The sequence below is a fragment of the Chiloscyllium plagiosum genome, chromosome 5, assembly GCF_004010195.1.
Source record: "Chiloscyllium plagiosum isolate BGI_BamShark_2017 chromosome 5, ASM401019v2, whole genome shotgun sequence".
NCBI classification, from domain to species: domain Eukaryota; kingdom Metazoa; phylum Chordata; class Chondrichthyes; order Orectolobiformes; family Hemiscylliidae; genus Chiloscyllium; species Chiloscyllium plagiosum.
The window spans coordinates 107,463,615-107,476,380 of record NC_057714.1 but is presented as its reverse complement, the minus strand read 5'-3'; the positions used below and the strand labels follow the sequence as shown (position 1 = coordinate 107,476,380).

The window sequence follows — 12,766 nt, the reverse complement described above, 5'->3', positions numbered from 1 at the left end:
ATAAGGTTGAGGAAACAGAATTCGGACAGAGCAGTGGAGGGATACAGGATAGCCAGAAGGGACCTGAAGAAAGGGATTAGGAGAGCTAAGAGAGGGCATGAAAAATCGTTGGCGGATAGGATCAAGGATAACCCCAAGGCATTTTATGCGTATGTGAGAAACCTGAGAATGACGAGAACGAGGGTAGGTCCGATTAAGGACAGTAGTGGGAGACTGTGTATTGGGTCGGAAGAGATAGGAGAGGTCTTGAACAAGTACTTCTCTTCAGTATTTACGAACGGGAGGGACCGTATTGTAGAAGAGGAGAGTGTGAAATGTACTGGTAAGCTAGAAGAGATACCTGTTAGGAAGGAAGATGTGTTGGACATTTTGAACAACTTGAGGATAGACAAGTCCCACCGGCCTAACGGTATATATCCTAGGATTATGTGGGAAGCTAGAGAGGAAATTGCAGTACCGTTGGCAATGATCTTCTCGTCTTCACTGGCAACGGGGGTGGTACCAGGGGACTGGAGAGTAGCGAATGTTGTGCCCCTGTTCAAAACAGGGAATAGGGATAACCCCGGGAATTACAGGCCTGTTAGTCTTACTTCTGTGGTAGGCAAAGTAATGGAAAGGGTACTGAGGGATAGGATTTATGAGTATCTGGAAAGATACTGCTTGATTAGGGACAGCCAGCACGGATTTGTGAGGGGTAGGTCTTGCCTTACAAGTCTTATTGAATTCTTTGAGGAGGTGACCAGCATGTGGATGAGGGTAGAGCAGTGGATGCAGTATACATGGATTTTAGTCAGGCATTTGATAAGGTTCCCCATGGTAGGCTTATGCGGAAAGTCAGGAGGCATGGGATACAGGGAAATTTGGCCAGTTGGATCTAAAACTGGCTAACCGGTCGAAGTCAGAGAGAGGTGGTAGATGGTAAATATTCAGCCTGGAGCCCAGTTACAAGTGGAATTCCGCAGGGATCAGTTCTGGGTCCTCTGCTGTTTGTAATTTTTATTAATGACTTGGAAGAGGGAGTCGAAGGGTGGGTCAGTAAATTTGCAGATGATACAAAGATTGGTGGAGTTGTGGATAGTGAGGAGGGCTGTTGTCGACTGCAAAGAGACTTCGATATGATGCAGAGCTGGGCTGAGGAGTGGCAGATGGAGTTCAACTGTGAGGTTGTCCATTGTGAGGAAGTGTGAGGTTGTCCATTTTGGAAGGACAAATAAGAATGCGGAATACAGGGTTAACGGTAGGGCTCTTAGTAAGGTGGAGGAGCAGAGAGGTCTTGGGGAGACAGGAGAAAAGATCTTTGACACCCAGGGGTGGGCATATGAAATGCCTTGCCCAGGTTGATAAATGGAGCCAAAAGCATTCAACTCATGTAAAACGAACCTGGATTTGCATCTGCAAGGCTACAGATCTTGCATTGGAATGCAAGATTAGAATGGGCAAGTTATTTTTTTCAACAAGTGCAGACACAATGGCCATAACATGTGTTTTCATGGCACCTCTTTGGTCAGCTTTTTGGTTAATGGCCCCGTTGGTGTCACATTTTATTGAGTAATTTTCCTATTAGCACCTTGAGACAATTTTTACTCCGACTGATGTACCATAGAGTTCTTGTATGTAGTGAACTAGTATGGCAATTGCGAAGTTTTCAAAACAAGGATACTCCAAACCTTATGGAGCACTCACCATAAGTCATTGTGAGGAGAGGAAACTGACGCACTTCTGTGACAAATAATGGCATTCTTTGAGCAACTTGGAGATCATCATCTAAACAGCATACTGGTACAACAAATTGGCTTAAATATACTATCTCTTTACATTATACAAACATTTGAATTAAAGCAGGTGGTCATTTGGCCCCTCAAGTCAGCTTTGTCTTTAGTAGATCACAGTTGATCTGCTTATATTTCAAAACTTATTACTCCCACCTCGTCTCAATGACCTTTAATTCACTTGCCTACCACAAATTAATCTTTCTGCACAAACAAAAACAAAAACAAAAACTGTTGGAGAAACTCAGTTGCTTTGGCAGCACTCATCTTTCAGGAGAAGGTGAGGATTCCAGATTCTGGAGTTGAGAGTCAAAAGGTGTGGTGCTGGAGAAGCACAGCCAGTCAGGCATCATCTGAAGAACATGAGTTCTTCAACAGGAATGAGGGGCTGGTCCAAGGGAGCTGAGAGATAAATTTAGGGGGATAGCAGCAGCAGGAAGGAGGGTGGCTGGAAATGCAATCGGTAGATGAAGTTGGGGGGGGGGGGGGGGTAATGGTCAGAGCGGTAGGTGGAGCGGATAAGAGGGAAGAAAGATGGACAGGTTGGACGGTTCAAGAGGGCAGTGCCAAGTTCAAAGGTTGGATCTGGGAATAAGGTGGGGGGAGGGTAAGTGAGGAAACGGGTGAAATCCGCATTGATCCTATGTGGTTGGAGGGTCCTAACGCGGAAGGTGAGGTGTTCATCCTCCATGCTTCAGGTGGCTAGAGCTTAGTGGTGGAGGCGGTCCAGGACTTGAGTGTGCTTGGTGGAGTGGGAGGGGGAGTTGAAGTGTTTAGCCACAGGACGGTGGGGTTGTTTAGTGCGTGACCCCCAAGAGATGTTCTCTGAAATGTTCCACAAGTTGGCATCCCGTCTTCCCAATATAGGAGACCACAGAGAGCAATGGATACAGCAAATGGCGTATGTGGAAGTACAGGTAAATCTCTGTCAGACGTGGAAGGATCCTTTTGGGGATCCATTTGTGTCTCAGCTCCCTTGGGCTACACCCTCACTCCTGATAAAGAACTCATGCTCGAAACGTCGACGCTCCTACTCCTCAGATGCTGCATGACCAGCTGTGCTTTTCCAGCGCTACACTTTGAGCACTTATCTACCTCCACCTCAAAAGTATGAAACGACCATCTACCTCCATCTTCTGAGTCATAGTTCAAACATCTCACAACCCTCAGATGGCAAAATATAATCTGCCTTAAAAGTAACCCCCGACTTTTGAACAACGTCTCTAGTTCTGTGCTAACCCACAACAGAAATATCCTTTCCATACTAACCTTGTCAATCAAGACCATTCAGGATTGTGTATACCTCATTCAAGTCTGATGCAATCACACTAAATAAACCCAATGACAAGGATGAAACATAATACATTAATATAACAAACATTCCCTAATTTATGAGGAAAAAAAAGAGAAAGGAGTCACATTGAGTTGGAAATACTGAATATAAATTTTCTCCTTTTGTTGTACCAACTGGATGGTTATCCTACCCATCAACCAGTATGTTCTGTTATTACAAGATGAAAAATAAGACACTCCTTCACCTTACCCAAAATAATTGAGAGTAGTGCTGAAGCAAAATGCGTTGTCAAAGCTTTACATCCTACACTCAGCATGTCAAACCAAAAAATGACAAATGTCAAACAGTCACAACAATGTACACAAATTTATTTCCTGTAGTATAAATTGCTGTGATTATTTGAACCGTTTCATTCTTGCATTCATCCTGATAAGTACAGGATGAAAAGCTTTGGCAATGTGCCTCTTTTCAGCAATATTTATATTCTTTACTGTCAAGTGACAAGTACACTAGAATGTCATATGAATTGAAGATCTATATGATACAAGGGCTCAAAATTACTGATCAAAGTATCTCAAGGAGAGAAAAAAATACTACAGATTTATTTCCAAGAATTCTTATGAAATGGAGAGTGCAAAAAGAAATTAATATTTGTCAAGTCATTGCACTGTCCTCTGACACGAATTGTTCAAAAAAAAAAGACTACAATACATGTAAACTTTAATAGGTTAAGAACACAGTCAAAATATTACTTGCCATATCTTAAGAGCCTTCAACATCACAGCACAAACCTATTGCAAATAAATAATGTTTTAATTTCATTGGTGCCAATTACTTTGCAGGTTTCACTTACTTTTTCTTCTTCTGTAGAGGAGTTGTGCCATCTTTGCGAGGTCGGCCCCGTGGTCGTTTGTCGTTATTTACAGGGCTACCAACAGGAGCAGTCACTAGGGCAGCAGACAGAGGTGGCGGTCCCAGGTCAGAAGGTTCCACACTTTTGTCCTCTGATGACATTCTAAGAAGAGTGAAAAAATAAAAAGGTTAGGGAATTCAAAAGTGAACATCGAATCTGATAGACTAATTACAGCCAGAGATTTAGATGCTTCTGTGAACATTTTACTTTAAACACAACATTGCTCCTTGGCACGGTCTCGTAGTGATAATAGATTTCACCATTAGCTGCTAACACAGACTTGTTTTACTGTAAAGGACTTCATTGTTTCATTGCAGAATTTGGGTATGACATGCATTATTATTGAAAGGCTTTTATTTGCCTCACCATTTTAAATCACCAATCCTAGTAAGATTCACTGTTACATCGATTAAAACTCCATTTGTTTTAAGAGTGCCTGCCGACTAACCACTTTGTCAGTGACTTGGTTCAAACAAACTTTGAAGAAAGACACCAAAAAGAAATAAACACTGAGTAATAAAGAACAGTGAAGTAGAAAAGCCTTTTGTCTTTTACTAAACAGCAAAGCATCACTATACTGTACATTTAGCTACTTTTCATACCTAAAGAACACAACAGGGCATTCAAAGTTACCAGAGATTAATGCCATGAATCAGTGGTTGGCATAATATTTTAGATGTTAAGGCTTGCTTGTCAAAAATTCTCAAAAGATAACTAAGCAACATAAACTGGTTAAGTGGGGAAAACTACGTTAAATTGCACCAGGTTTGAATTTTGCATTGCCAATTTCAAGTGAAAACCTTCTCCATTGTGATCCTGTGTCATAATTTAATTGGCAAAGCTGAACCAGGAAACAACACGTCTTGAATCCACTATCTTCAGTGAGTCAGCAATTGCAAATCAGATCAAGAACTGACTGGATGCCTTGAAAGTTTCAACACAGATTCCCAATAGACAAATTATAACTTATCAAAAACAAGTGAATGCCCAAATGCAGCCCAAAGTGGTTTACTCTGAAATTTCAATCACCTGTCGTTTTTTGGGGGTGGGAAGAGGACAGCGAGGAGGGGGTGGGGGGGGGGGGGAAGAGACTGGTGGTGCAGTAAGAGTCTGAAATCCATTTTTGACTACTTTGTACAAGATAACAACTGTTGAGAACAGGAATTAATTAATTGTGCTAGGAATCATAGAAACAATCAACATCCCAACACCCAATTCCACTCAGCCTGCGAAATTAGGACCAATAAAATTATGCCATAAGTCTGTTTATTAGATCAAAAGGAATTTGCACAAAATGTGGAAACAAAATGCAACAAGGCAAAAGTGAAACGCATTCAAAATTCTTTCATGAAACTGAAAAACATCCATTGATACATCAACTACAATCTTCACATTTCAGTACAGATAATTTATTAATAATCAGGTCAACTGAATTCAGTGCCAAAATAAACGCATCCATGAAAAATATTCTTCACAGTAGGTCAGGCAGCATCCGAAGAGCAGGAAAATCGACATTGAGCATAAGCCCGTCATCAAGAATATGCACGAAACACTAATTCTCCTGCTCCTCAGAATGTTGTCTGACCTGCTGTGCTTTTCCAGCACCACACACACACACTGATCTCCAGCATCTGCAGTTCTCACTTTCTCCTATATATTTTTTCACGTTATACTTCTGGAGTCTCTTTCTCCTGTTAGTTGCTTAATTATCTATGATTATTTACAATTGGATGACGCACGTTGAAGAGCTTTAATGTGATCTCTTGGTTGAGAGATTGTTCAGTTCTCAGGGCTTTGGCTACCTTAACAGGGGAAAGGCTAGTTTGGTATTTTTTGACAAGTAGCTCATATCCTAACTAGTTAAAGTCTTTCCATCATCTACAAAATTCTAGTTAATCTTTAAAAAATTCTTTCATGGGGTGAGCATCGTTATGAAGGGCAACATCTATTGCCCATCCATAAATAAGACCGTAAGAAACAGAGACAGGAGTAAGCCACTTGGCACCTTCAGCCTGCTCTTTCATTCAACAGGATCATGTATGATCATGAGCCACCAGACATTCCTTATATCAACTTTCCGGTCGCCTTCCCTTAACCCGCGATTCCCTTACTAATCGAGAATCTACCTACCTTAGCCTTAAATATTCCCAAGACCTCTACCCTTGACAACTCTGTGACAAGGAGTTCCAAAGATTCACAACCCTCCGAAGAATGTCCTCCTCCTCTCAGGCTGACAATGATGCCCCTTTATTGAGAGACTATGGTCTCTGGTCCTAGACCGTCTAATGAGGGGAACATCCTCTAGCATTCATGCTATCTAGCCCATTAAGAATCCCATATATGTTTCAATGAGTTCACCTCTCATTCTTCTAAATTCCAGTGCATAGAGTCCCAAACTGTTTAATCTTTGCTCATAAGACAATCTCTCCATACTGGGGATCATCCTAGTGAACCGTCACTGAACTGCCTCCAATGAAGTGATATTTTTCCTTCGACAAGGGGACCAAAACATCTCAGTAATACAAATGTGTACTCACAAGAACCTTGTATAGTTGCATTGAAACTTCTTAGTTTTATACTCCAACCCCCTGAACATTGATTGATTGATCTAACTTATTGTCACGTGTACCTAAGTACAGTGAAAAATTTGTTTGTGAGCAGGACATACAGACCATAGGGTTTAAAAAAGGAACAGAATAAGGCATACAAGTTAGTCTGCACAGGATATGAACTGGCAAGAACATTAACAAGGTCAGGGCCAACATACCATTAGCCTTTGATTATCTACTGAACCCATTTGTAAGCTTTGTGCTCAGTGAGCAAATACCTGCAAGCCCCTTGTGTTGCAGCTTTCTGCAGTTTTCACCCCTTAAATAATATTGTTCTTTTGTTCTCCTTCCAAAATGAAAAACTTCTCATTTTCCCACATATACTACAAGTGCCATATTTTGTCCATTTACTTCATCTATCAATCTTTCTCTTAATTGTTTGCATTCCCTCACAGCCTGACCTGTTGCGTTATCTTCAAGCTTGGCATTTCACTTCCTTCCTCCAAGTCACTAATAAACATCTGTGATCCCTGTGGAATTCCACTGGCTACAGGTTGCCAACCTGAAAAAGAAACCCTCACGGTTTCCTGCCCTTTAGCCAATATGCTACATCCAATACCATGGGCTTTTATCTTATGACTTAACTCTTTTTGAGAATGGGTATCACATCAGCAACTTTCCAATCCTCAGGTACATTCCAGAATCCATTGATTTTTGTTAACAACCAAAGGATCTACTATATATCGCTACTACTTTGAGGATCCTAGGATGCAAGCCATCAGAACCAGGGGATTTATCTAGCTTTAATCCCATTAGTTTGGCTACTACTAGTTCTCTAATGATGATATCAGTACTAACTTCCTCCCTGATATTCTTTAACATTAATTGGGTCACCAGTGTGTACTGCAGAAAACTTCATTGCCAAATCTTATTTATTGCTAAAATGGTTTAAGGAATGCATACTTGGATCGGAATTTCAAAGTAGAACCTATTTAAATCATTAATTCATTCAACAATTATTTGAAGCAATAATTTTATTGTTAAGCATCAGACCTGAGGACAAGTGGCTAAACATGTAATTTAAGATTTTCAATAGATTTCAAGATGTGACCAGATGCACTCCTTTGGTCCTTGAACGAATAGTGCTCTCTGAATGGGAATTTCCCACCCCGACTACTGATATTGATTCAACAAAGATATAAGAACAGCATTCCATTCGGTGTAGCATCCAAGTTGTATGGGAACAGGTCTAAGTTAATTTTGTGTCAATCCTGCTCATTCTTGGAAAGGGCCCTATTAGAAACTTTGATTAACTCAAATTTAAGTCCAGCAACAGGAGAACCAATCAAAAAAGTCTGCTCTCTAACAATCGCTGTCAAACTCTACATTTCTTTGCAACTACAGCCAGCCAAGCATTTTTCTTTCACATTGTTAATTATACAAGTCATTTTAGTAGTTCAGATAGTTCACCGTCTCCTTTCCAAATGCAATTTAGGGATTGGCAATAAATGGTACCCTCATTTGTGATGCTCAACTCAAACAAAAAGAAATGTTGACCAAAATATTGCAAATGACTAAAAATGATTTAACAAGTAACCTTCTGACTGATCAATAAATATTCAGCCCTTTCCCTGTTCTTGTAACTGAAGTCTTGGGGATAAACAACGTCTCAACCAACAAATCAGACCCAAGCTCTGAAATCCTGCCATCGTCTGACCTGCTAAATGCACTTGTAAGCAGGGTTAGGGGTAATGAATAATTAAGCAACTAACAGGAGCAGAAGACTCCATTAAAATCCAAAAAGATTAAAAAGCGAGTACATGTTCTGAAGAGGATGTAAAGCTTTCTTGCGAGTATTTGAACAGGCCTAGTGAGTCGGATATAATGTGAAAAAACGTGAGGTACTTCACTTTGGTAGGAGGAACTGACGTGAAAAGATGTTGGAAAGTGTAGAAGTGTAAAGGTACTTGGGACACTTGTGAATAAGTCAATGAAGGGTACCACACAGGAGCAGCAAGCAGGAAGGCTAATAGAATGTTAGCTTTTATTGAAAGTGAATATCGAACAGTGAATCTGGAAGCTCTGTTTAAATTGTATAGCTTGATTAGAGTACACCTAGAGTACTATGTGCAGTTTTGGTCTCCTTACCAAGGAAAGCTATATTGTTGCCACTGAGGGACTGCAATTAAGGATTCACCAGATGATTTGTTCCTGGGTAAGCTGGACCGTTCTAAGAAAGAAAGATTTGGCAAACCGGACCTGTATTCAACGTTTCAAAGAATGAATGAGAGGTGAACTCATTGAAATTTACAAAATACTTAACAGATTGATGGAAAAAATACAGGTAAGATAGTTCCCCTGGTTGGGTATTGTAGATCCAGTGGGATGCCATTTAGGAGCAAGATACGGAAATTTTGTTTTCATTCAAAGGGTTATATATTTTTCGAATTCTCTATTTCATAGGGCTGAGTCTTTCAGTATATTTAAAGTCAAGATCGATAGACTTCGGATTGCCAATGGCATACACGGTTAGGGGATTCATGTGGGTCAATGCAATTGAAAGCATTTTGATCAGCCGTTACTGCATTCAACAGTGCAGCAGGCTTGAAGAGCAAGTAGACTACCTCTGTTCGTAATCGTAAAAGATTAAATGGAAATATCTATCAGGCATTAATGTGATATTAAAGAGTTAAACTGCATTGAGTGAACATTCTGGAAGTGGGTGGGGATGACATTCATGCAAGAATACGAATGACCCCCACTCCAATTGGACAGTGATTTGGTCCTACTCCGTCTACTATTATCAAAATAAACTTTCAATCTCTTCCATTAAGAAATGCTTTCTAGCCATCCCCTGAAGCTAGGTATGTCGCACCTGCATTGTCTTGGGGAATCACTGAGTCAAGAAATAGTTTGCATGATTCCCCAGGATTAGGGTATTGACATTTACATCATCTGAGGATGATCGCATCCTACCATGGGGGAGCATGTAACTGTGAGGTTGTCTTGAATGGTATGTGACTATGGTGGACCAGCCAGAGTATCTGGAAGCATGGCCAACTGACCTATATAAAGGAGTTAAAAATCACACAACACCAGGTTATAGTCCAACAGGTTTAATTGGAAGCACACTAGCTTTCGGAGCGACGCTCCTCACCTGATGGAGTGTCGCTCCGAAAGCTAGTGTGCTTCCAATTAAACCTGTTGGACTATAACCTGGTGTTGTGTGATTTTTAACTTTGTACACCCCAGTCCAACACCGGCATCTCCAAATCATATATAAAGGAGATGTATTTTCTTTGTTCGGTGCCTCTTTTGACTTGATGTCTCACGCCTGCGAGGTGGGGGTCTAAGGAGGTCACCTAGCTTGTACAAGCTTTAACAAACTTTAACTGTATGCAGAAGGTGGTGTGCGCAAATTGTATCCCATGTGTGAAACCTCAGGAAAACAACCTAACATATTCCTATATTCCTAACAAGTTGAGGGACTGAGATCCATTTGGGGGCCACATGGAACTGGCAATAAATGAATGGCAACATGGAATATAACATAGATCTGAAAGAGCTGGAAAACATTTAGATGAATTTAAGGCAGCAAAAGTGCTGCAGCTGAGTCCAGATGTTAGGAGTTGTGAAGCGTGATTATGCTTTGGACCGGGAGGTTGACAACCTTGGTGAAAATACAATGAGGTGAGTGAATCACAGTCTTGATCAGAATACTCAGATAACATACTTCTGATGAGCTCAGGGAAACCAATACACATAAAAAGGGAAATAGGACAATGAACTAAGGTAGGGTCTGAATTGGATGGCTTTGTTTTCAATAAAGTGAAGTTATGAAAGGTCCTAATTCAGCGACAACTTAACGTTAGTACAAAGCAACACAGAACCATATTAGAGTCAGAGATATACAGTACAGAAACAAATCTTTCAGACTAACTCAACCGTGCTGACTAGATATCCTAAACTGATCTAGTCCCGTTTGCCAGCATTTGGCCCATATCCCTCCAAACCCTTCCTATTCATATACCCATCCAGATGGCTTTTAAACATTGTAACTGTACCAGCTTTAACCACTTCCCGTGGCAGCTCATTCCATACAAACATTACCCTCTGCGTGAAAAAGTTGCCCCTTGGGTCCCTTTTACATCTTTGTTATGGACCAGGCCAGACCCCTTCAAAACATTTTAAAGGTAGCCCAGACCCTAAATTTTTCTTTTTAAGGCATTTGTGGGGTGGATGTTTGAGGAGTGATGCAGCTGGTCAAATCACTCAGCTTTAAAGTAAAACAAGAAATTATTTAAATATTCATATGAAACATGAACAAAAGAAAACAGAATTTAGAATAACAACTTACTTGATAACATAACTGACTCAAAATCACAACTTAAAGCTGTTCCAAAGCCCACTAAATCCCATATACACATCGCTTGGTAAAAGGTAAATTCTTCTTACAGGGAGGAGAGATTTCAGAAAGAAAGTTCAGGCAAGACATTTAGTGAAGCATGGAATCTTTTTTCACTGTAGCTGCTTCTCTGTTTCGGACTCCCTGTCTAGTTTCGGACTCCCTGCTAAAAAAAATGAACCAAGCTAGAAAAAACTTGAACTGGGAGAACTGGCCACTCCCCTTTCATTATACAATTGTAATTTAAAAAACCTAAAGGCCTCCTTGAATTGTTGACTTACACAATGTCTGTTAGCCATTTCGGTGCCACTGACTTTACAACCCCTCTTAAAAAAAAACCAAAGACAACATAACCTTATCAAACTATGCCCTCTAGTTTTAGAATTCTTCACCCCAAGGAAGAGAGCTTGGCTATTCACCCTTTCCATACCCTTCATATGTTTTATAAAGGTTTATAAAATCATCACCTCAGCCTTCAGCACTACAGGAAAAATAGCCCAGTCGGGAGAAATTACACGAATGAGTTTTGAAAGGAGTGTATCATTGATATAAAAATTAAATTTGAACCAGTGTTTGTAGGTATCGTCAACAACAGCATCAACACATTGGTAAGGAACAGGAGACAGTGTCCAAGGTCAGGAGGAAAAACCATTGCAAGAGATATGCAGGTCACAATGCAACAGTTATTACTGAAACAAAAGTACTTTATCACAAATGAAAGAAGAATAATGTCAAAAGGTTATACTCAGTTCAAGAGAGGATACTGCAGAATAATATTGTTTGAGATTGATCAAGGCAGTTTCAGTGCCTGCAAGTGAACAGAATCTATTCAGTCTAGTTTCTAACAGGAAGTGGTGAGAAAAGTTAGAGAAACAAGTGGCAGCAACTTGTTTCAGAATTAGTAAGTTCAAAGCAAAAATCAGACATTGCTCTTTTCAAAGGCAATTAGGAATATGGAACAAATAGTGGCCTTGTCCACGATGCTCACATTCCAGGGAAAATTATAGTATTAAAAAAAACCCTGGAGAATGAGAGTCACAGAAAGAAGTCAAAAACAACTAGTTGGCATTTTATCCTTGGAATAAGCATCTTGCAGAAACAAAATTAAGCGATTGCATACATAAACTTTTATAGACTTTTAGATTGTAAAATGCTTCTTTTGGAATAGGATTTCAATTCCTCTATAGCTGGTACTGTACTCCAAACGTGGCAGATGAAAGCCATCAAGAAATGAACTCTAGCGCAGCAAAGACAACTTCTTCCACAAGCCAAACACCAGAATTGGCCCATATCACTCAAATGCAATCTCCTGAAGCCAAACCTCATCAGTTCAACAAACCTGTGCAAATGGCCCAGCTACATTATTGGACAAATCAAGCAGTTCCAATGCAAACTGATTGGAAGCATGATTAACAGTCTCAAACAACAAGGCATCAGTCAAATATTTGGCTTGCAGCGCTGCAATGAAAGGCCAGCCCACCCACAGAAAAATATTTCTGGAGCCAAACAGTAAATGGAATTGGCTCAAAAGTGGCTAAATAAGTCAGCTAGTTTTGGCACCAGCTCATCTAACACTCTGGTTGCAGCCAGGTTGGTTTGGCGATAGAATCGTTACCTGTAGTGGCTAAACATGTCTCAGCTTTCATGAAAATAATGTTTCAATGATCTAACATTTTTAAAGCTAAAAAGGGATAAATGAACAACTTCAATTAATGCAAAGATTTTGAAATATGTACACAATGAATATCTGTAATCAATACATTTGCTCATGCATTAGAAAGTATGATCAGATCAGACATTTACACCAGTTTGTTCTTAAAATAACAGGGGGCGAGG

At 40.2% G+C, this 12,766-nt stretch overlaps 1 protein-coding gene across 1 annotated transcript in view; it reads right to left on the bottom strand.

Moving 5' to 3' along the window:
* kmt2ca (lysine (K)-specific methyltransferase 2Ca) overlaps nt 1-12,766 on the bottom strand; it is a 502,252-nt gene that overhangs the window by 394,842 nt on the left and 94,644 nt on the right. The window contains exon 2 of the mRNA XM_043691052.1: nt 3,917-4,078. Within this exon, the coding sequence (XP_043546987.1) occupies nt 3,917-4,077 (161 nt within the window). The 5' untranslated portion in view covers nt 4,078. The remainder of the gene's footprint in view (nt 1-3,916; nt 4,079-12,766) is intronic.